At 39.1% G+C, this 26,126-nt stretch overlaps 1 protein-coding gene across 1 annotated transcript in view; it reads right to left on the bottom strand.

Annotated features, from left to right (window-relative positions):
* map3k9 (mitogen-activated protein kinase kinase kinase 9) overlaps positions 1 to 20,850 on the bottom strand; it is a 60,534-nt gene extending 39,684 nt beyond the window's left edge. The window contains exons 1-2 of the mRNA XM_028442592.1: positions 20,263 to 20,850; positions 11,116 to 11,529 (exon numbers count right to left, since the gene is read on the bottom strand). Coding sequence (XP_028298393.1) covers positions 11,116 to 11,529; positions 20,263 to 20,644 — 796 coding nt within the window. The 5' untranslated portion in view covers positions 20,645 to 20,850. The remainder of the gene's footprint in view (positions 1 to 11,115; positions 11,530 to 20,262) is intronic.
* Positions 20,851 to 26,126: the final 5,276 nt, after the last annotated feature.

Genomic DNA, 26,126 nt, shown 5'->3' with positions numbered 1-26,126 from the left:
TGAACTTAGTGGCTCTGGTGCAAGGTTATTGATGCATTTAAATATTGGTTTAAGAGAATATCATTTGAGTATATTGCAGTGGTGGTAGTGGATTGGTTTTTGTCCATAATTTTTATTGCTTGGTTGTACAATGAACCAATGCCCTTTGTGGCTGAGGGAGCTGCTTGGCACCATGCTGTCATGCAGTATGATATTCAATTCAACTTTATTTGTATAGCGCAATTTATAACAAAGTCATCTCAATGTGCTTATCAAAATATAAAATTCATAATAAGAAAGAGAAAACCCAACAAGTTCCACATGAACAAGCATTTAGCGACAGTGGGAAGAAACAATAGAGAGATAGAACATCAGAGTGTCCCAGACTAGTTGAGCCGTGAACCACAGATCAGGAACTGCCATCATCAGCTTCACGACACCTGAAACAGAGCAGACAGAGAAGGGCAAGGAGAAGACACTGACTGCAGAAAAACATGATACATTATTATCATTCCAGCCTGCTTTGGCCTTGGGCCTCACTCCCAGTGGCCTAGTCAATACTTATTATAAAATTGACAAATCTCTTTCCATTTATTGGTAAGCTAACAACAACTCCAAGGTCTGTAAATGCGACCGTTCACAAACAAGCCCATGTCCGCTCTAGTGGTTAGGTTATGACTCATTACTGTTTATGCGGACTGTAAATCATAACCACCCGTTTATTGAACCAGAAAATGCGACCGTTTACAGACGAGCCCAAGTTCGCTCTAGCGATCAGATTATGTTATGATTGTGGGAGAACATCATCCCATGCATGTACAGCAGGGCCGCTTGATTTGGGATGCAGTGTCTAATTTATTTAAAACAACTGAGATTTCTTTTAATAGTTTTGGATATTTTCATAATATGTTTATCAAATTTTAGTTGTGGGTCTAGAACCAACCCCAAGTACTTGAATTCTGTTACGGTTTCAATTTGTTCATTTTGTAACATGATTTGGATATTTGGGTTCCTTTTTTTGATAGAGAAACAATCAGAGAACCAATCTCTTGATGAGATTTAGCACCATGGCTCACCTCAGCCATACATACAGACAAAATGTCTGCAGCCTGCTCAGGGGTCTTTGCCGGTGCATAAAAGACTGCATTGTCTGCATTAAGTTGACACAAGACATCTGGACAGGACAAAGGTAGGTCATTTATGAAAAGACAAAACAACAAAAGTCCAATTATAGAGCCCCGAGTGATGCCTATTTGATTATTTAAAAATGTGGATTTGTCCTGAGCCACTTTCACACATTGTGATCTGGAATAGAGGTAGGATGTAAACCACTGCATTGCCTCTGGTGAGATGTTCAAAGATGACATTTTAGACAGAACCAAGTCATGATTCACAGTTTTGAAGGCCTTCTTTAAATCTAAAAAGACTGCCCCCACCACTTCTCCCATCCATAGACTTTTTCAGATTTTCTATAAAACAGCAGTTTGCAATTTCGGTGGAGTAACCCACCCATAACCAAACTGCTGAGGGTGCAGAAGCTGATGGGCCTCCAGGTGGTTTGTTAGCTGTGTAGCTCCAGTTTTTTAAATTATTTTTGACAGTATAGGTAAACTAGATATGGGATATATTACTGTACAAGGTATTATTCTGTTACAAAACAAATATTCGATTAAAGTATATGGCCCAACTAGGAAAATAATGCATAATAATATAAAAGATCATAAGTTGCAAGACATATGGAGGGTTAAAAATCCAACAAACAAACTTTTATGTTTCTCAAGTATCCATAAATGCCACTCACAAATACATTATTCATAGAATTACAACAAGTGAAAGAATGTTAGTACAGTAGCATTGTAATGAGTGACCATGCTCCAGTCTCCATTTAAGTTCAATTGTATAAAGTTGAGCAGGGTCCAAAAAGATGGAGATTACAGTCTTTTTTGTTAAAAGAATGTTTTTGTCAAGTTTACCAAGCAATGAATAGACAATTATTTTTAACTTAAGGGTATTGTGGAGGATGTTATTTTGGCTTCAAATTCCAGGTGGATGATGAAGACTATTGGTCCTCCTAATTGTCAATCATTCTGGTGATTAGGGGTGGGAACCTCTGGGTACCTCACAATATGATACGCGATACAAAGCTCACGATAACGATTATCTCACAATATGACGATAATGCGATTATCAATATATTGGTCAGAAATCAATCTACGATAATCTATGACATTACAAAAAAAAGATGAATTGAAAAAATACAATTTTTATTTTATATCTCTGAAAGACAATAAATTGAAAAAGTGTCCTATGAACAGTGACACTATTTTAGTGCAACATTTCTGTAAATAAGTGTCAACATACCAATGTAAACGACTAAGTATCTCCAATAGTGCTTTTTGTAAACAAAAAATAGGGTCTTTCTTACCAGTGACATCATGTGTCCAAAGGACACATACCCAGGTGGATATGTCATGGATGCACGAGGGAGAAGCCAGATGCTCTGTCTCTCCCAGCTGACAGTGGAAGATGTGGAGGACATCTATCTGCTAGGAGTCATGATCTTTGGCCTGCTAATGATGGGGGTATGTGTATGTGCATGTGCCTTCCGGATGGATCGTAAGCTGAGGCGACTTTCAGAGGATATGAAGGTACTCCGAAAGAAGAAGAACTTTACGTTTGGAGAGTTGGAGGAACGTAAACAACGACTGGAAAAGAAAGCCCGAGGAGATACGGAGAAAAAGGACAGTGAAGAGGAGTAACAACAGGAACAATGACTGCAGACGAGAACACATCACATAAAAAAGGACAAAAAAAAAAAAAAAAAGGGAAGAAACGAGGTTGGATGTAAAATTATCTGTGTTCAAATTAGGGGACGGATCTGGATAAGCATAATGCTTTTTTCCGTCGCCCTTTCCGGCATGAAAAAGGATAAAAAAAAAAAAAAAAAAACAATGATGGGATTTTGCTCTGAATGTCAAATGAATTTCTGTGAATGCAACCATGTCGGAAATGAACTGAATAAATAAATAAAAATAAAAAAATTATAGTGCAATATTCCAGTAAACAATATAATGGTTCCTTCAACAAACAGTGACAAAATTTCTGTGAAGACGTACCTGCACATTTTAGTGAAAAAGAAGAAAACATTTTGGAAAAAAAAAAAAAAGCGATACTTAGCTTGAGCATATCAATAATCTATTGTGCAAAAATAAATTGCGATATATCGCCGTATCGAGATATCATCACACTCCTACTGGTGATTACTTTGCATAAGGTTGTTGTACACATTTTCTTTTGGAACGTAAGCTTGTATGAGCGATGCTGATACCAACTTGTAAACAGAGCTGTGCACGAGGAAAACTGGGCTCGTGCCCACTTGCCCACGTGCCCACGTGCCCTCTTGCACACTTTTCTAAACTTCGGGAAAATCCTCCTCTATATCTTTAATAAAGATTAAACTTTAGCTAGTATCAGATGGGAAGCTTTTAAAGCTTATATAAGAGGAGAAATTATCAGTTACACAAGTACGCAAAATAAAACATAACCAAGAAATTCTATTAATGGAACAACAAATTAACATTGGAAAATGACATTTATAGTAGTAACAACTCAGAAAAATGTAATAATCTAATTATCAGGAGAGCTAAATATGATAAATTGAAGACTAACAAAGTGGCGGAAAGTTTGTTGTGGACAAAACAAACACTTTATGGTCAAGGAGAGAAGGCAGGCAAATTGTTAGCCTGGAGAATTAATGATGAAATCAGACAGAACAATCCTTAGTATAAAATCAGATGTTGATAAACTGACCTGCGACCCATTAGAGATAAATAAAAGTTTTAGAGAAATTCATAAAAAAAACTATATGAATCAGAGTGTTATGTCAATGAAGAGGTTCAAAATGCATTTCTCGATAAATTACCATTCCAAACATTATCTGAGAAGGATAAAGAGACTCTTGATAACCCACTAACAAAATATATATATATTGGAAGCTATAAGAAATATGATATAAAAAAGATATTTAAAAACAAATGTGCCCAACCACTTCTTGACATGTTTAAAGAATCCTACAAAACCAGAATTCTCCCAGAATCCTTAAGATTAGCTACAGTTACTCTAATTAAACCTAATAAACCTCAAACTGAGTGCTCATTATACAGGGGGATCAGTCTTATGGGTGTGATATAAAAAGATAATGTAAAATCCTAACGAAACGATTAAAAAAACTCATACCAACATTAATAGTAGACGATCAACAAGGTTTCATTCAAAAGAGACAAGGTTGTCATAATATTAGACGTGTTTTAAATATACTGTATGAGAAACAAAATGCAAAAGATACAGTAATGCTGGCTGTAGATGCATGACAAGCATTTAACAGAACTGAGTGGGCCTATCTTCTGAAACTGCTTCCAAGATGTGGGCTAGGAGAGGAATTTATCAAATGATTGAGTTGCTATATACAAATCCTACTGCCCAAGTTTTAACAAACAATAACATTTCAAAACCATTAAACTTACAACGTTCCACACAACAAGGGTGCCCGCTTTCCCCAATACTATTTACTCTTGCTATGGAACCTTTAGCCATAGCAGTGAGAACTCAGGCAGGACTATCAGGGATATGTATTGGGAGAGAAAATCATCTGATATCTTTATTTGCCAATGACATCATGTTCTAACAGATAAAAAATACCATCCCTAACCTGGTGAACTGAATTGAATAATTTGTAATATTTCCTGGATATAAAGTTAACAACAGTAAATCAATACTTGTGTTTCTTAATGAAGAGGGGAGAGAAAAACTCCTACTCTGAAAACTAAATGTACAATTGCCACAAATGGATTTAAGTACTTGGGCATCAAAATTACTTCAGATTTGAACAAAATAGTTGCTCCTAATTACAACCCCCTGGTAGACGAGGTTACAGAAACTTTAAATCGCTAGTCAAACTTACCCATCTCCATGATAGGACAAATAAATATCCTGAAGATGTCAATTTTACCCACATTCTTGTATTACTTCCAGACACTCCCCATGCCATTACCACAATCATTCTTTGATAATCTAAACAAAACATTCAACATTTTATATGGAACAATCAGAAAGCGAGGCTTTGGTTTAAATTACTGTACTTTCCCTATGAAAGAGGGGGACTCCAACTCCCAAACCTTAGATGGTATTACAGTACATGGCTGCCCAATTAACATCAGCTTCAAATTATTTTGCACCAACTCACCCCCAACTTGGGTGACTAATGAACAACAATCTATTCCAAATTGGCCCCTTAATAGTTATCTCTTTTCAGCCAATTTAAAAACTCTTAAAAAACAGACTAAGAATCCCTTTTTAAAAAAACACTATTATCATATGGCACAATGCACAAACACATTGAAGACCCTTTATCATTATCCCGATTCACTCCCTCGTGTAACAACGAACACTTCACACATGGCAAACAGGATGGAGGATTTAAATTTTGGAAGGTGAAGGGTGTTCAAAACAGTTAAAGATTTATATGAAGATAAATTACTGCTTACATTTGGTAAGGAAAAGCCTTTTAGTGTTAAAATGTGATCAGTAAGTATTTTCCAAAGTAAGTTCCAAATTCCTACAAAGCATTTCTTCAAATACCGACAGCTAAAAAAAAAATTCTCATTTAAATCTGAAGACATTTTACAGATCCCCAATCTATTACTGATAGAAAAAAATTCTCTCAAAAATGGAACAAAAAAGTTTGATGTCAAAATATTATAATCTAATCATGTCTAATTCACAAGATTCTACATTAGATAAATGAAATGCTTGGAGAAATCACATACATGAACATATAGACGAAACAGATTGGAATGAAGCTTGTTTGAGGGCTCAAAAAGAAACAATTAATACACGACTAAAGTTACTCCAATACAAATGGTTGACAAGGGTCTATATAACACCTGAAATACTTCCATCACATGTCCAGCAATGTTCTAGAAACATTTACTAAATGTCGAGATCACAAAGGGACATTTATACACCGTGTATGGGAGTGCACAGATATACGACAATTCTGGAATGATGTGAATAAATGTCTATCAGAAATTTTTCAAGTGAAGATTCCCCAGCTGATGATCCATTTAGGGTGGTGTCCAGATTAACACACATGCAAGGGAAGCACCGGTGGAGGTGCGTTAGGCAGCAATGCCCAGCAGGTAGATCAGGTATCTTCTTCAATTTCAATCTGGAGGCATCCAGTGACTACTGTGAAAGGGCAGTTGGCATCCAGGGAAGACTGGAGGACAACCAAGAGAGACTGGATGACCGCAGGAAAGCCTGCATTGGGGTGGTACGCTAGTTACCTTACCCACCGGTCCCTAATGGGACACCCTAAACAAACTACGAAGACTAATAAAGATAAACAACCCGATGGCCCTCCGAGAGGCAGGGTGGAAGAAGGGCCAATCTTGACAGACTTTTTGGCAACGACCGGAACGGACACAGACAACAATTCTAAGATCGTGAGAACGTGCAGGTGTGGATGGGAGAAGGTGACCACTTTCAGAGATTTAAGGATTCACCAGGGAAAGAAGAAGAGTGAAGTGGGAGGCCAGCAGCGACATTGCACTGCAAAAGCAGGTCAGACAAGAGGAGCCCAGAGCCAGGTCGCTAACCAGTGCTGAGGGTTCCAAAGTTGCTGAGGGAAGGCAGGCGGAGAACAGAGGAGGGCCCTCAGTGGACATTTGCTTCTCTGAGGGTGGCACCGAAAATACCCCTAGAACACCAACAAAACTTAGAATACCAACAAATCCCATCAACCAGGAGTCAGGCCAGAGAACAGAGAGGAAACAACCTGGGCGGAGGCAGCCGGTCCAATGGCCGAAAGCAAATGAGGTGGCAATTTGGCAGCTGCTTGACAAGGACCTCAGCATTATCCTTGAGCACTCACTGCGTGGTCAGGTGGAAAGCAAGTTGAACTGCATTGGAGACATCCCGTGCGAGGAGTGCAGAGGCAGGTTTGGAGTAGTGGTTGAAAAGCAGAGCAAGGGCCCAAAGCAATAGGAGAGGAGGGACAGAGAGATAGAGCAATTGGTGAAGAAGTGACGTCAGCTCCGAAAGCAGTGGAGGAAGGCAAGCAAAGAAGAGAAGGAGGGCCTGAAGCCACTGTGGGAGGAAGTGAATTATAACGCCGGCCTTCTGGCAGCTGGTGTCAATATACCTATTGGCTATCAGATAGGTATATTGATATACCTATCTGATAGCCAATAGGTATATTGACACCAGCTGCCAGAAGGCCGGCGTTTCAGGTTTCCCAGGGTGCGTGGAACACTCTGCAGTCATTTGGGAGCAGATCCAGAGAGCAAAAAGAGAGAGACATGACCTACACGTGGTGTGGCTGGACCTTGCCAACGCATACGGATCCGTCCCCCACCAACTCATCGAGTATGCCTTGGACTTCTTCCACATTCCTGCCTGCATACATGCCCTGTTAGCCAAGTACTTTGGAGACCTTAAGATGTGCTGCACCCATCAAGACTTCACTACAGGCTGGCAACAGCTGGAAGTAGGCATTGCCATGGGATGTTCGATCTCGCCCATCCTGTTTGTTGCAGCCTTCGAGATCATCCTAATAGGGGCAAGGAAGATGGTCGGTGGAATGAAGCTACCATCAGGTCAAAGGCTACCACCAGTGAGAGGCTACATGGACGACATCACCGCCATTCTTCAGACAGCAGCATGTACAACAAGACAGCCGAAGAGGATCGACGAGCTTGTGGGGTGGGTGAGGATGAAGATCAAACCCACCAAATCATGCAGCCTGTCCCTCAGGAAAGGGGTAAAAAACGACTGTACCATCTTTGTCGCAGGCGGTGAAGAGATTCCAGTACTGGCAAGTCAACCCGTCCGTAGCCTGGGTCGCACCTACACAGCAGACCTCTCTGACAGACAGATGGGGGAAACAGTGAGGAAGCAGCTTGTAGATGGCCTGGCCAGGATCAATGAGAGCCAGCTCCCCGGCAAGTACAAAGTATGGAGTTACCAGTTCATACTGTACCCAAGGGTGATGTGGCCTCTGAAGATGAGTGAAGTCCCCTCCTCAGTGGTAGACAAAATGGATAGGCTGGCCAACTCATACATCAGGAAGTATGTCAAAATTCATCACACCTGGCAGCGAGTGGTCCATGAGGGTCGACCTGAGGAGGCAGCTCCAGTTCCCCAGGGAGGTGGTAGAAACATCGAGCATAAGAGTTGGGGGGCAGATAACACCTAGGGCATCAGCAGGGGGTGGCAGGGAGAGATCCCTGCCATCGCTCTGCCACCAGGAGATGTACTGGGGTTAAAGGAGCGAAACATCTATGACTGGTGGTCCCCAGCTGATGACCCATTTACGCCCAGGGTGGTGTTCAGATTAACACACATGCAAGGGAAGCACTGGTGTAGGTGCCTTAGGCAGCAATGCCCAGCAGCTAGACCATCATCCTGTATCTTCTTAGAATCCCCCTTCTACCAAACTTTACATACTAGGAATATACCCAGGAGATTTTACAAAAACCAAAAAGCAAAATAAATGACTGGACTTTGGGCCACTGCATGCCAGGAGAGCTATTGCGCTAAACTGGAAGAAGATGGAAGCTCCTTCAGTACAACAATGAATCAAAGAACTTTCAGAATGCATTGGACTAGAAAGACTAACATATATTGCAAGAGGAAAACAAAGGAACTTATGTTATGTTATGGGAATCTTACATGAACATTATAGCAAAAATCTAAGTGTAATTTTTTTAATTTATTTTTTTCTTTCACTATTGCATCTGTTACATTGTACAACTATGTATAGGATCTTCACGCAAAAGCTTCACTAGATGTGTGTGTGTGTGGATGGATGAATGATTGTGTGTCCTTTGTTTAGTTTTTTTTGTATTTGTATTTATTACAACATCTTTATTGTGTTTGTTTTTCTTTGTTGATCATATCCACTTTTTTATGTTAACGTGACCAGATCGTTTTATTTTTATTTTTTCATTATTCTTTATTAAAAACTGGACAACTTAGCCTCCCTATGGCATTAATGCTCTCGATTCAGAGCTGTCAAATTATACGTTAAGTATGTAAAGCACTGACAATATCCAAGCAATAAATGACAGATGTCATTCCCTAAAGGATCTAAAGAAATCTTAAAGAAATCCTCCACTGTTTTTACAAGTTTGGCCTAAAAACTTTGAAAAGTACTTAATAGAAGAAAACAGATTATTATGAACCATATTCAATTAATTGCCTTTTAAAAATGGGACTACTTTACAGTTTTAAGGTGCGTTCACAACTAATGCGACTTCAGCAACTATAGTTGCTTAAATCATCCGCAATAGCCACACTTTTTGCTCGCTTCATCTACCCTGCCACCAGGGAAGTGACGTAGGGAGAAACTCATTGCTGATTTGAAGTTACGACTAGTGCTGTCAAGAAATTAAAAAAAATTGCAATTTATTAATTATGCTATGTAATTCATTAATTTAATTGATCTATTTTTTTTTTAATCGCACCTAAAAATTGCTGCGAAACGCCCTCAACTCTTTTAATTTAAATTACATTATTGTGGCAGATCAAAACATTGATATATGACAAGGTGGCTTTATAAAGTCATTCATTGTTTCAATAAACCTGAACAGATGCAGGCATAGCCATTTACATTCCTCTGTATTTAAGACTAGTCCCATGGGCTATCTATTTTAGGGCTCTATAAAATCCATGTTAAGAGAATCACGGAATTGACCAATAAGAAAAAAATCCACTGTTGAATGCGGAAACTGACAGAATCAGGATAAAACACAGTCACCATGAAGCACAGCAAACTACCTAAAACAGTCTAAACACTAAACTACGCAAATGATCACTCACTCCAAACATTTAACATTGATTTTGAATGTAATCTAGTCGCCAGAGTCGCTGAAGTTGCTTTTGGTGTGAACGCAGCTTTAGAACCTGTTTCACCATCTTGAAATCACGTGATTGATGATGTCAAACGGCCCCACTGCCTCTAAACATCTCATCGTTTTCTATTGGACTCCCACCCAAAAGGACTTCTATCCTCAGGGTTTCTGTGTCTTCAACAGTCTGTGATTACTCTCTAACTTCAGCCATCAGAGCATCAACCGCACACTGTTTAAGGGAGAGTAAAGGTCCCTTAGGAGAGCTCTTCTTCTCTGCTTCATTGTCCACTACCAAACCTCAGAGTTGGAACTGTCGCCCCCTGTGGTCACAGATTTTTTTTCAGATGACAACTCTTTTTATTCTCTTTCGATAAACAAAATAACATCAGCATCTTTAACTTTTCCTGATTTTTTTAGACCAAAAGCAGCATAAGTTGACATTTTGACTGAAAAAGATGCAAAATGATTTTTAAAAAAAAATCAGGCTGAATGTTTCACTCTAATAGAAAACAATGGGATGTTAACAGGCAGTGGGGCCGTGTGACATCATCAATCACGTGATTTAAAGATGGTGGAACACATGCTCTTAAACTGTAAAGTAGTCCCATTATTAAAGGTAATTCAATGAATATGGTGCATAATAATGTGTTTTGTTAGACATAGATCTTCTAATAAGTACATTTTACAAATTTGAAGTCAAACTTGCAAATCCAGTGGAGGATCCCCTTAACTTTCTCCTGCGAGACACATTGGATGCTCTAAAGCAGCAGTACCCAATCTTTTTTGTCCAGTGTACCCCTTTTGCATTTTTGTCAAATCATGTGTACCCTCTCCATAATTTCCTATGCTTTTTCATTTGTGGAACAACAGGCTCTTCTAAACCCCTAACTGTGTCTCAAACATTGGTTCCCTGAGGCTTAATCTACAAATTCAAAACAATGAGTTGAATTTAAAAGGGATTTTTTTTTTTAATACCAATGCAATTACTTCAATACCATGTAAATACAGTCTTCTTTGTAAAATGTTGCTAATTATTGTCTCCTATTATCTGAAGTGTAACAAAATGGCCTTTTAGTACTTTTGTGGTCAATTTGTCCAAAAGTAGCCTAAAAAGGAACTGGAAACATTTCCCAATTATTCTAAATTAATCGTCAAATCTTTCCGAGTACTGAAAACATGGATTTCCACATTTCTCCAAGTCTTTTAGATAACAAACGGGTCTTACTGTTGCTGGACTTGAGGTCGCGGTGAATGATGGGGACGATGGCCTGACTGTGAAGGTAGTGCATGCCTCGGGCTATCTGCACGGCCCAGTCCACCAGCGTGCACGGAGGGATGCGCTTCCCGGCGAGCGCTCTGTTGAGAGGACCTCCTCGGGCGTACTCCATGACCAGGCACAGGTTGGGTTCCAGCAGGCACACGCCCAGCAGCGCCATGATGTTGGGATGGTTGAGCATGGCGAACAGCTTGGCCTCCTGGCGCACGCTCTCCAAGGTCTGGTGTGGGTCTTCCTCAGGGTCCCGCCGCGCTGCCTTCACGGCCACCTCCGTGCCGTGCCAAACTGCACGGTAGACTTTCCCAAAACCACCAACGCCAATGATTTCTTCCAAGGTGAGCTCGAAGAAATCTATTTCCAGGACTGAAAAGGAAAGAGGGACACATGTCTGATTGGATTTACAACAGCTGGAATACAAACAATCCACTCAGAGTGAGAACATTGCAGGTTGGGAATTAAGTTTTCTTTATATAGGATGTAAATTCACCTTGTTCTTCCAACCAGAGTAAAGCATGTCAGCTTTATTCACAAAAATAAAGAGGCTGTGTTGTAAATGTCATATTAACGTACTACTCATACTAAGTCTGATTTTAAAATGAGTATGTAGTGCATTCGCATTAGATAGTCTGAAAAGATTGAGTACGCAAGAAATACCTGGATGTATACTATATGGGGACATTTTTGAAGTATGCACGGTGGACACACTAGTCATACTCAAACGCCCCATGATGCATTGTGAGCAGAACGTAAAATCGTTCTGAGACCAGCTTCAAGCTAGAAATCAAACATAACATCCCCTTATCAAAATAAAAGCATTTCTTCTTGTCTTCCATTGGTTTTTTATTGGTTTTGTATATATGGCTCTCAATTTAACGTTTAAAGGTCTCTGAAAATCTCTGAAATGCGTGAATTAAATGTGTATACATGAGTTTTATGGATCAAATTAGCACATGTTGATATTCTACTTGGTCACTTTTTCACTTAAAGAATTAACAGATATTTAGCTGGGAATGCACATCATCATAATAATACTTATAGTTATAGGTGACTGTACTTAAATATTTTTTTCTGGTATCTTTACTTGGGTAGTTATTTTCTTTCTGTTCCTTGCATTTTAAAAATGCACTTTTTTTGACATATTTTATCTGTAATAAATAATAAGTACTAAATTATCCAGATGTAAGGAAGTAAAGTTTATTTTTATAGCACTTTTCACAGACAGAGGTCACAAAGCTTTACATATCAGCTCATTCACATTCACATTCACACACCAATGGAACAGAGCTGCCAAGCAAGGTGCTAGTCAACCACTGGGAGCAACTTGGGGTTCAGTGTCTTGCCCAAGGACACTTTAAACACATAGACCGCTATTGAATTCCCAACCCCTCTCAATCAGAGGATGACCCCTCTACCACCTGAGCCATGGTCGCCTTGAGGTGTTACATGTACCACTCTTCTACAAGTTCTTAAAAAAAATGAAAAATATGGAATTTTCTGGTTTAATAACCCTGTCTTGTTATTGAAGGGACATTTGTTTGACTTTTTACTTTGGTACATTTCGTAGAATGTACTTTTTTTACTTTTACTCAAGTAAGGGAGCAACTTCAATACTTTTAACAGAGTCATTTTTTATTTAAGTATCTATACTTTTACTTGAGTACTGAAGACTAGTACTTTTGCCACCTCTGCTAAAAGTATATAGTGGACAGTATATACTCGTTGAGTTTGTAGTGTGTAGTACATTAGTGTGACATATACAACACAGCCAGAAACTCGAACCACAACATGGGACAAAGTAATGACTCCAAACACACAAAGGCCCTATGCTACAAATCTAGATAATTAAATCCTGGATTAATCTCCGTTAGCAGGCTTCAACTAACCAAACATTCCCTGTCAGAGAGAAGCTGTTTTACAATGGTCGATCACAACACGCTTAGTTAAGCCAGGTGTTTTCAGCCTCGGTACGTGCACGTTCACAAAAAAGGGGAGGAGATTGCAGCGTCTGATCAATCAATGGAGAACCTGGCAGAGCGAGCGTCTTTACAATGGAGGAACAGCTTATGATCGTAACAGATATAATTAATTTAAATCCATGACGACAGCGAAGAGCAACAGTGTTAGTGCTGCAGAGGCGGAGCTTTTATACTTGCTCAGATCTGATCCACTTCATAACTTGGTCTCGACCAGGTTAAGTGTTGCTTATGTTTAAAATTATGAATATTTAAAATCCATAATTCTGACCAAAAACAACACTGTTGTTACAGAAAAGGCAGGAATGAAAGAACCCAGGCAGGAAGCTGCTGACAATGTTAATGCGTAGGAGCATGATATTATTTATGATATTAATCCATTGGATGATAAACGCTGAGTTTCACACGTTTTTCTATTCAAGTACACCAAAACCCACTGATTGCCTCCACCCTGACTGCGTGGTGGAAAGCTTTGGACACTACGAATACTCGATTAAAAACTAGCATGTTGTCTCCAATCTGGCACAACCCCGACTTTAGAATTAAAAAAACACTGCTCTATCTGAAGACATGGGAAGAAAACGGGAATCACTCATCTCCAAGAGCTCTTTGAAAATAACAAGCTCATGACATAAAACAATCTACCCCAAACATTCAATATGAATAAAAGTAATTTTTTTTTACAGTACTTACAAGTAACAGAAACAATCAAGAAAAACACTTCTGTAGCTCCAATTACCTTACAACCTCCAGAACTGGCTATATATACAGTATACTGTATATATATATATATATATATATAAAGAAAATTTCAAAAAAACTCTCAAAAATATACAGAGCACTCTTGAACACTAACTCTAATCACTTACCAATCGCTAAATGGGAGGCTGAACTTTCAATCACCACGAACACCAATTTCTGGACAGAAATTTGTTGTAATACTTTTATGACAAAAAACACAAACCTACAGCTAATTCAATACAAAGTCCTCCACAGATCTCACATTACCCAACAGAAAATGTATAAAATGGGCTTCTCCCCAACAGACATCTACTCTCAGTGCACCCAGGGAACTATTGATTCTTATTTACATGCCTTATGGCTCTGTTCCCCAGTTCAACAGTTTTGGGCTCGAATTACTAAAAAAAACTGTCCTCCATTTTGGAATGCAGGATTCCTCTCTCTCCAGATCTATGTCTGATAGGAGACCTGACAAAGCTTGATCTTCCAGTAAACCAATCACAATCCATCCTCGCGACACTCACCATAGCAAAAAAAAACAATATTAGTGAATTGAAAAGATAAAAAAATCCTTAAACATAAACCAATGGCAAAATCTCCTCATAGAATATATTTCCATGGAAAAGATGTCAGCTCTTTGAGGAGCGCTGGACTCCTTTCTTAACTGTATTTAATCTCGATTTCTTAGCCTAATGATCTAGCTTGCAAGCGAACTGCCAGCACCACTCTTTTCTAACACACTAATCAAACTGTAGACCTGGATCTCCCTGGGCTTGTGGGGTGGCTGGGTGCCTCTTCGCGGGCGTGCGTTCCTACTGGATGTCCTCTGGATGCTGGGCTGTTTGATTTTGCTCTCCTGCCCTCTCCGTACACGCCTGGGAGGCCCGTGGGGCTGGGGGCCTGCGTGTTTTTCTGCCTCTCTTTCCCCTTGCTCTCTGTCCCCCTGTCCCGTTCTCCCCTCCTCCTTTTCCTTTGCTCTGGCGCCTGCTCTCCTGTTGGGTTGGGCGTTGGGGGGCTCCTGTCGGCCCGGGGTACTGGTGGGGAGGGCTGTGGCTTTCCAACGCTGCGTCGTGTGGGTTAGCTCGGGGGTGGGCCCGTCGGGGGGCATGGGGTGGTGGGGTTTGTGGCTCCTGGCCGGGGGGGGCTGGGGTGGAGGTGGCTCTGGGGGTGGCTACTGCTCGGGGGCGGCGCCTACATGCTGGGTCGCTGGGTGCTGCTTTGGGTCGCTCCGCCTGCCTGTCTGGGCGCTTCGGCTTTGTTCCCTTGAGCGCACCGTCGCCATGGATGTCGCGCGTCTGCACATACAAAGACACAGGCTTCATCAGCTGACTGTAGATAAGTCCATCAGATATAAATCTATATCTTTCCTAAAGGATGTCATCGGTAAATGAAAGGGTTGCATCGATGTCTAAATATTCTCTCTCCTGTCAGCTGTCCGATCAGATCCACACAGTGACGTGTTTCCACATCACCTTTTATTGGACAGCTCGCTTTCTAAGAAAACTGATTGGTCAGGAGGCGGGGCTTTAGTACTCGCTAAAATTCCTAGCCAGAGCAAAACCTGCTCCCGACCAGGCTAGTCGTTCAGCCTAGCCTGGTGATTTAGCTCCGTAAGAGCTTCGTAGTCCAACACACACTGATCCTGGAAGTTAGCGCGATATGAGCTAATCTAAGACACAAAATAGTAGAAATAGGCACCAAACAATAACAAAAATACACACCATGACTTAAAAAAAACACACAAAATTAGAGAAAAACATACAAAATAACAAAAATACACAAAATGACTCCACAAAACACACAAAATGAAAGAAAAAGACAAAACACAAGAATAAACAAAAGACAACACGAACATAAAAGACCCAAAGAAATACATCTACAAAAAAAAACAGATAACTACAAAAATAAATCACAAAATCACACATAAAAAAATCAAAAATCAATAAAGTTACATCAAAGACATCCAGTGAGAGAAAAGTATACAAAATGACAAACAAATATGCAAAAGGACAAAGATTTACAAATTGACTCTAAAATAGACAAAAAGACAAAAAAAAAAAAACAAATACACAGAGTTAGTTGTTTCTTGTGTTAATGTTCTGATTGGTCATTATTTTATTGCTGACATGAATGTTGATCATGTGACCCTCAGACCAAAAACAATCACATGTTTAGTGATGAATGACAAAATCTCGTCTCGTCATCTATACCTGCTTATCCCGTACAGGGTCACAGGTGATGCTGGATTCACTTCTACAGTGATGATCTACAGCCTATGGTAGGGCTCGACAGAGACAAGTGGGAACGTACCGATACAGTATGTAGAATTGTGAGACTTGTATAGCACAAACAACGCTCCGCCCTCCCCTCCTAGTTTCGAATCCTATCATCCTTATCCTTGTGAATACGCACAACTGTGGAGCTCTTAGCAACTTTTTTTTCAATAGAAACTAGTGACAAATGTATGGACTGTAGTTTTCTAATGTTTTAGAGACATTGGATCCCAGACATCGTGATCCCAGTTGCAGACATATAGACAGATAGGGCCCCGCCCTATAATTTCCACATAAACGGAATCACGGACGGGATGACGGAATCAACCAATTAAAAAAAAATCCCCTGTGGAACGCGGAAATTGACAGAATGTGGATGAAATGCCGTCACCGTGAGGCAAAGAACAATTTTTTTAAATCAGTAAATGTTTCCAGGGAGAGCTCATTAGATGCACCGCCCTGCCCCCTCCTGATGTGTCCGGTTCAAACAGCGTCTAAACCACTCGAAACATCGTCCAAACTGCCAAAAAACTACGGAACTCATCACTGACTCTAAAATACATAGCTGATTAGTTCCCTGTTAACTTTTGTGTCTATGAAACTTCCTCTTCAAGCGCTGCAACAGAGGGGCTGAGCAGCTTCACTTGCTCAGAGTGTTTAACATCATCTCATCAGAGCTGCAGAAGAACTGTGGAGAAAAGAGTTGTTGTGTTGTTGTAGACAAGACCACCAGGGAATTCGTAGGCTAATGATATCTTCTAATAGTGTCAAATATTCTGGCCCCTAGTGGTGAAATAACTGTTGTTGTTTAATCACTACGGTCTGAAATGTTGTCTTCTGAATTAAACATTAGCATTGTAACTTATTTTATGACTACGTATTATCTTTTGATAATGATGAATGCAATTTAAGCAAGTATTTCTGAATAGTTTTGATAATATGTGCACACATCAGATAGTAAATTGGACCTGTTTTTCATACAGGCCAGGTTGATAGTGAGCTCGAAGCCTAGTCTGAGTGCTAAGCCTGAAGATTGTGCCTCTGACTGAACCAACAGAACCTCCACTGCTCTGGTCGTGCTGGTAGGACATTCTTTTGTGCAGCCCCCCATTCTTTTGTTTATACACTGGGTTTTCTATCAGATATTCATAAATGTCTGGCCATTGAACATCGGGCCAGGAGCGCACATCGGAATGCTGCATGGGTCCCACAATCTTTCATGTAAAGTCAGTATCCTTAAATAGGCGGCCACATCCTCAGGTGACAAGCTTTCTACATACTTCAAACTATTTTCAAGTGACACATATGTAAACAACATGGTTTCTGCACCGAGTATGCACGCATGTCAGTCATGTCTCATGTTTGTCCACATTGAAATGGGTCTATAGGTTGTCCTGCTCATTCTCCAATTAAAACTTATTAAAAACCAGTTGAGGAGCACAGTGGGACAGTAGAGACTGAGTGGACTTACCATGATGTTCATATAGAATGAGAGAGCAAAGAAAATGGACATACAGAGCATCGTGGACGAGTTCGCGGAGCACAAGGCTTGTTGTATGTCCTTCATATAGTGGTGAGTAGGCCTATAGTACTTCATATTGAAATAGTGTTCGTGAACATGTGGGCCTCTGTGCCAGTTTTACTCAACTTTATAGCTACTGATACAGAGTTGAAATGGTTAAAGTGGGTGTCAAAATGACACGGTCGCTATCCGTGGTGCTGAACTGCTTTGAATTTGTGTTGTTTCAATATTGGTGACCATCCTAATGTTTTTGTTGTTCTCTTGTTTTGTTATACTTCATGTCTGTCTGATGGACTTCAAAATGACATAGTTGCTCTCTGTGGTGCTGAAGCTTGTAAGCCTTGAAGCTTGTGGGCATGTGTATGTTGTAAAATGATGTTATCATGAGCTTTATTATTTGGGTGTAAAAGGCCCAGTCATTTGCCCCACCCCCAGCCCAGCTCTGATTTGTTCAACTAGTGTGTTATTGTTTAATGTTGGTTGTTTTCACCATTATAATACTAGATATGGTATCACTAAAATCTAAACCAGTGTCAGTGTCTCATTCTCCACTCCAAGAGTCAAAACTAGTCTTCTGAGTCTAAACCAAATCAGAACTCCATCATTATCTGTTAGTACCTAAACTGTATTTTAAATAGGATAGCGTACATGCTACATTTGGTATCGGAGAGGACAAACGGAATGGCGCAAAACAAATAATAGAAGCTGAAATTAAGTTGTAAAACTAGTAAGGAAAAAACAAACATGTTGAGATATTTATCGGGTGTTAAAAAACCTGAACTGCAAAAACTGAAGGCTGCCGTCGACAGAGGAAAATGAAGATGAAAGAGGATCTGAAAAGAAGAACAAACTGAGGAGTTTTAATACTAAATGGATGTCAGGTCGTGAGTGGCTGGTATTCCACCATTGTTCACCTTTAAAATGTGCACTGTACAGTTTGTGGGAAGTGGGATTTGTTTACATTTGAAGAGCATGCATGTTAGTAAAACTTTATCTCTACAGTACATGTAATTCTTAGTACTCATTACTTCTATTTTTTCTGACTTCAAACTAGATGTCGACCGATATATAGTCTTTTTCAAGATCGGCCATAAAAAAAAAAAAAAAATTTTGACCATCCCTTCCTAAGGAAGGGTAAGAAACACATACAAGAGAGGGCAGTGTTACACCTAAGTTAGGGGGAAGGGAACAGGGAGGAGAGACTCCAGGTAGGAAATGGAAAGGGTGGCAAAGAGTTGATTATTTTAAAGTGAGAGTGAGATGTGATGTAGTGCATATGGTGACAAGTGTGAAGCTTAGGTATAATGGTGGTGGCTGTGAAAAGAAGGAAGGAGTGAGTGGCTATACATAAAACAGGTATTTAGTTGAAACTGACTACTTGCACATTGTATATTGTTGTCGTGCTGTACTGCTACTTACCTGTCCTGTACTTTTTGTTTTACTTGGTTGTGTACGGGTATATTTAAAGTTCAATAAATGTTAAGAGTTCTATTGGTGTGTTAAATTTAATTTCTAATATATACATTTATATCATATGAGTGTTTCAATTGTCTTTCTTAATCAATGTGCTTTTTAAAAAAAAAAAAAGTATATCAGCCTCAAATATCTAGGCTTCCAAAATCGGCTTTAGATATCAGCCATCTGCTGAATTTCTTTTTTTTTTTTTTTTTTTTTAAATCGGTATCGGCCTTTGAAAGTCCCATATCGGTCGATCTCTACGGTGTTCCAGGGATGCAATTTTTATCTGAAATAAGTTTTATTAATTTATGAGAATATACTTTATAAAAAAGTTCACTTCTCTGACACACCCAAAGTTCCATATTGCACCTTTTAGGCATTGTTACAACAATGATTTTAAATTAAATGTTAATATATTTCTACCATTTTAATGTATTTCAGCATTCAACTAAAATAAAAAATAATTCAAAGAAACATGAACGCCCAAATCAATTCTGTGGTACTCATCATGTAGTTTATTTTTGCTGGAAAAAAAATATGCCTGGTGGAAAAAACTGGTTGGCTGATAACTTAAAGAATCTACTATCCATACTGACTGGTGATCTAAAAAGTTAATTTAAAGCCCTGAATATGTTCAAAGGATGGATGGATTTTTGACCAAATGAAGCAAAAAAAAACAAAAAAACAACTCACATACTGAATGAGATGGGAGACGACAACAACGTATAAGAGAACAGCAGCCTCTGAGAGAGATTTGGGAGCTAACATTCCTGCACAGACTGACCTTGATGAATATTTCAGGTGTGTGAAAGTAGGCCAGCTGTGTGAGCAGACTTAGGCTATGGAAAAACTACCACGGGCTCACATATTAAACTGCATTATATTTGTAGTGTGCTAATTCAATGCCACACACACACACACACACACACACACACACACACACACACACACACACACACACACACACACACACACAGTGTAGTGATGGCAACTGAGGGGTGTGTAAATGTGTAAGTGGTCCTGATGCTGAGGATGCTCCAGTCTGTCACAATGACACAGCACTCTGTGTGTGTGTGTGTGTGATACGTCTCTCTCTCTCTGAGTGTGTGTGAAGGCCGGGGCTACTCACGGTGCAGGGGGGGTACAGAGTACTGGTGCTGGTGTTGCTGGTCCGGACTGTCCCTGTGGATCTCCTCCTGGACTCCTTCGCTCACATAGTTGGAGGGGAAAATGCCGACCCGGTCTGCTATCATCCCGGTCCACCAGCCCTCATCCCCGGACACCAGAGAGTCCTTGGACAGAACCTCCACCAGCTCACCCCTCCGGAGGCTGAGCTCATCCTCCGCCGTTGCCTCATAATCGAACACGGCGGTCCAGAACCCACGCTGTGCGGCTCCTGCTCCGCGGTCCGTCTCCGGTGCGGGCCAGCGGAAAACATCTGCATCTCCCGGGGGACACACGCACGCCTTCGGACTCGGAGTGCATTCCGAAGCAGGTTTGAAGACATCCATGGACGCGGATCCATAGAGGCGACCTGGACTCCCGCACGGTTCATGTATTTGACGGAGGGAGCTGAGGAGCGGCTAAGCCCGGTGCTGGAGCCACTCACACGGCCTCCGAGCTGCCTCCGGCCCTGCTAACATCACAGCCTTAGCTCAGCTCTGATGCTAATCATTGCTGCCATCGCTCACGCGCACTGCTGTCAACTCAGAGCCAATGAAGCACAGGTGCGAATGATAGTAGGCTCCTGATTGGCTCACGGGGCCCCCATCGACTATTGGCCCCGCCCATTTTCTAAACGTCAAACGGGCTGGTCTTCTTTACTAATCCGCGTGAAGAACCCCAGTTTACAACTAAACCAAAAACATCATAGAAATATTGCCCTAAAATTTTATTTTTCATCTTTAAAAACAAAAAAAATGTAATCTTTGGTTTTATAATATTAATGTCAAAATTTCATATTCATAAATCAAAAATCTCAAAATACCTTCACAATTTTCATCTTTTCTTGATTGAATTTAGTTATATGAATATTTTAAATTTTTTGAAAAATAAAAAAGGTGAAAGAACTATGCTTCTGTATGAAAAAGTGTTTATTGTACCTGTAAGTGACATACTGTGGTGCCTGTATTTGTTTTATGATGATTTGTGAACTTGCAAAAAAATAAAAATAAAAATCTGTGTGAACCCCAAAAGAGGAAAATATCTCAACGAGGAAAGGCCTTCATAGGGAAAACTTTTGACAAACATTGACTGGGTGAAGGTTTGGACATTGCCTTACAAATTTTATGTTAACGGCATAAAAATAACATTATATAAAAATGTTTTTTCTTCTTCAGTAAATGCACAAAATACTCCAAACACACAAACAATAACAGAATATTACACACACACAAAGAAAACAAAAATAAACAAAATGAGACAAAAATACACAAAAACAAACTTTTTGTTGTTTCCTGTGTTAATGGCATGCTCAGATTGGTCTTTATTCTAATGCCGACATGAATCTTGATCATGTAACCCTTGTAGGGATGTAACGATTCACTCAACTCCCGATACGATTCGATTCACGATACTGGGTTCATGATACGATTCTCTCACGATTTATTTTACAAAATGAGACTGTAGACAAATTTTTTTTTTTGGGAAAAAAATTAGAAAATGCTGTACTATTTTCCGTTTATTTTTCATTGTCAAAAGAATTCCTTGATAAACTATTCAAAACAATGCAATTTAACTAAAAATAAATCTTTAATGAAATAAATAAAGGAATAATACAAATGAAAATGAAGCCTTTTAATTTAAATTCTGGTTCTATAATAAACAATGCAAAACTGTATAATAGTTCTTTTTCTTTTAAAAGTGCAACTGAAAATGTATTGTGTGCCTTAACAATTGGACTTTTAAAAAAAAAAAAACCGATTGCACTGATTTACGTCATATTTGTTTGGACCAGCAGAGGGCGGTGGTAACACAGTGGTCGGTTGGCATGCAGATATCTTGCAGTGAAGAAGAGAAGCTATGCTAGCAGACAGAGCTAATAGAAAAGCGTGACTTTTACAGATATTCAAGTAATATTACAGATATTCTTTCGGTGCTAAAGGGGTAATGAATCATTTATTAACATATTTAAGAGTAGAAGGCAGCCAGAAAGAAAGTATTAGCAGACTCCGCCCGCCGCCTACACTTGCTGGTTAAAAAAAGTACTGCGATTCAATTTTCAGAAAATTTTTTTTTTTTTTTTTTTTTTTTTTTTTTTTTTTTTTGCTTTTAAAAATTTAGATTTAATGCAATTAAAAAAGGAGTCCAACGCTCCTCAAAGCACGTTATTTTTTTTGTTTTCTGAGAGCAGACATCTTTCCATGGAAATAAATTCTGTGAGGAGATTTTGCCATTGGTTTATGTTTAAGGATTTTTTGTCTTTCCAATTTAGTAATATTGTTTTTTTTGCAATGGCTAGTGCCGCAAGGATTGATTGTGATTGGTTTGCTGGAGGTTGAAGCATTGTCAGGTCTCCAATCAAACAAAGATTTGGAGATAAAGGAATTCTGTAGTCCAAAATGGAGGACAGTTTTTCAGTGATTAGAATCCAAAAGTGTTGAACTGGGGAGCAAAGCCATAAGGCATGTAAATAGGAATCCGCTGTATTCTGGGTGCACTGAGAGCAGATGTCTGTTGCTGAGAAGCCCATTTTATGCATTTTCTGTTGGGTAATGTGGGATCTGTGGAGGACCTTGTATTGAATTAGCTGAAGGTTTGTGTTTTTTGTCATCTTAAAAGTATTACAACAAATTTCTGCCCAGAAATCAGTGCTCGGGGTGATTGAGAGTTCGGCCTCCCACTTCGCGATTGGTAAGTAATTACAGTTAGTGTTCGAAAGCGCTCTGTATATTTTTGAGAGTTTTTTTGATTTTGTTGAGATTTTTTTCATATATATAGCCAGTTCTGGAGGTTGTAACGTAGTTAAGTCTAGTGGAGTGGTTTTCTTTATTGTCTCTGTTACTTGTAAGTACTGTAGAAAGTTACTTTTATTTATATCGAATGCTTGGGTTAGATTATTATATGACCTGATCTTGTCATTTTCAAAAAGGTCTTGGAGATGAGTGATTCCACTCTCTTCCCATGTCTTCAGATAGAGTGGTGTTTTTTTATTTTTAAAGTCGGGGTTGTGCCAGATTGGAGAGAGTATACTAGTTTTTAATTGGCTATTTGTGATGTCCAGGGCTTTCCACCATGCAGTCAGTGTGGAGGCATTAGTGGGTTTTTAAAGCAGTTTGTGATGTTTGAGGGTCGCAGTGATAAAAGGGAGATCAGAGAGTTTAATGTGTTTGCAGTCTAACTGTTCTATTTCTAGCCAGGTGTTGTAGTATTCTTTTGGATTTAGCCATTCTGTTAAATATAGTATTTGGTTTGCTAAGTAATAATGCATGAAATTAGGGGCTTCTAAACCACCCTCGTCTTTGTTTTTTTGAAGGGTAGAAAGGCTTATTTTAGGTTTTTTATTCTAGTATAGAATTTTGTAGTTGTAGAATCTAATCTTTGAAACCATTGTTTTGGTGGTTTCAGTGGTATCATTGAGAACAAGTAGTTTATTTTGGTAAGATTTTCATTTTAACTGAGGCTATCCTGCCAAGTAGTGAGATGGGGAGATTGTTCCATCTCCGCAGATCTTCTGTGACTTTGTCCAACATCGGATCATGATTTAGTTTAATTAATTCATTTAAGTTTGGTGATATATTTAAGCCTAGATATTTAATTGTATTTGTGGTGGAGGGGTGTTGTGGATTTTGGTGTTCAGGATTCCAAGAGTTTTTTGTCAAAGGGAGGATTGATGATTTTGTCCAGTTAATGGAATAGTCTGATAATTTAGAGAAGCTGTTTATTAGATTAAATACTTCCTCTAAAGAGGATTGCGGTTCTTCCAAATAGAGTAAAATGTCATCCGCGTAGAGATTAATTTTGTGTTCTGTTTTGTGAACACAGAACACAATTTTCAGAAAATTGATATCAACCGTGAGACCTATGAATCGATTTTTAACTGCCTTACGATTAATCGTTACATCCCTACTACATATACAATATAAAACTAGACTCAAAGCAACTTATTTTTAAAAGCCTCAAGACATTCATTTTTTGAAATAGTCTCTGTACCAGTTGTATACAAGTTGTGACAGCAGATGATGTGGTAAATGGGACCCGAGGCAATGGATGCAATCATATTTCAGTAGGGATTTGGTGTCTCATATTGTTTGTTGGGACGTGGGGACCTCTGCTGGTCATTTTGGATTATGTTTTTCAAACACGACAGGCCTGCTAAGCGATTTCATGTGCCTTACTGCCTTACGATTATGTTTATTATAGAACCAGAATTTAAATTAATAGGCTTCATTTTCATTTGTATTATTCCTTTATTTATTTCATTCAAGATTTATTTTTAGTTAAATTGCATTGTTTTGAATAGTTTATCAAGGAATTCTTTTGAAAATGAAAAATGAAAGGAAAATAGTACAGCATTTTCTAATTTTTTTCCCAAAAAAAAAAATTTGTCTACAGTCTCATTTTGTAAAATAAATCGTGAGAGAATCGTATCGTGAACCCAGTATCGTGAATCGAATCGTATCGGGAGTTGAGTGAATCGTTACATCACTAATATGTAGTTCATGTTTTTCTTTTTAGCATATTATTAAATCCACATTTTTTGTTTTTTATTTTGCAAACTGTTAAAAAAAAAAAACCGGAGTTGTTATTTAATTATTCATAAATTGATGCAGTGGATAGTTATCTGTTTGTAGGACAGCAAATTATAACTTTTGCATTGTTTTTTTACATTGTCTCAATTCTTCAAAAATAACTCCCAGCAGCCAGTGTGGCTTTGAAGTAATTATTATTTTTACTGTTTCGCTGCCAAATAATGTTAAATCAATACTATATTTTGTGTTTATTTAGAGACAGTAGTTACTTTTCAAATCATACACAGAGGTAGATGCAAACCAAGCTTTTCTCCAATTATAGCCCATAAAAATGTAAAAGTTCAGTCAACCCATTACACTGTATGTTTTATTCAATAAACATATTTAGCAGCTTTGTTAAGCAGGTACATGTCTACGGCTGCCTCTGATTTTCATTCAGCTTGCTGGCCACAGTCAACTGGTATGTACAGTATGTATGCTTAATGACATCATGATAGTTTATTTATTTTGTGTTCAGTGACCTAGTCTTACACAGCAACCTGATGAAACCAAGACCAAGTAAATAAAAAATAATACTGTAATAATGATACACATCCAAACCCCTAATTCATGTATAAACAAAAATACTTTTGTATGAGGAAATAAGTCTTGTAGTATAGAAACATTCAACACAAAAACAATTCCTTCCGTATATCCTGCACTTTATAAACCTCAACTCAGCTGACAGATAAAGGCTCGTTGGAGTGAGCAGGCAAGGGCTGCTGGCTTCTACACGTCACAGCAAATCACTCACTCACACACACACACACACACGCACACGCACACGCACACGCACACACACACACACACACACACACACACACACACACACACACACACACACACACACACACAGAGAGAGAGAGAGAAAGCGATTCCTTGCTTTTATAGATATTTCATAGAAATATTGTTAGGACTGATTATATGAACATAGCCATTTTTGGATCAACATCAGTATTATAATTGTGATAAACATAAAGCCACTGAGGGACTGTATAGACTCTAGCCTATTAATTGACGTGCTTGCTGGTTTTCTCCTGAGAGTAAGATTGTGAAATAAGACAGTCCAATATCTTCTTTGTTTACAGAATATTTATTTCTCATTCAATGATTGTCTTCATTAATGCCATATGTACAGTATTCAATGAATAGTCCACATATTTCCATTATAAATCTCTATTACTTCATAACGTGGCGTACAGCAGTCAAAAAGGTGTAGGACCTATGTGCTCTCCGTAGCATCACACCAAACATCCCGTGAAAG

Source organism: Gouania willdenowi, unplaced genomic scaffold (assembly GCF_900634775.1).
Source record: "Gouania willdenowi unplaced genomic scaffold, fGouWil2.1 scaffold_55_arrow_ctg1, whole genome shotgun sequence".
In the NCBI taxonomy this organism is placed as follows: Eukaryota; Metazoa; Chordata; class Actinopteri; order Blenniiformes; family Gobiesocidae; genus Gouania; species Gouania willdenowi.
This window is presented reverse-complemented; position numbering and strand designations above follow the sequence as displayed.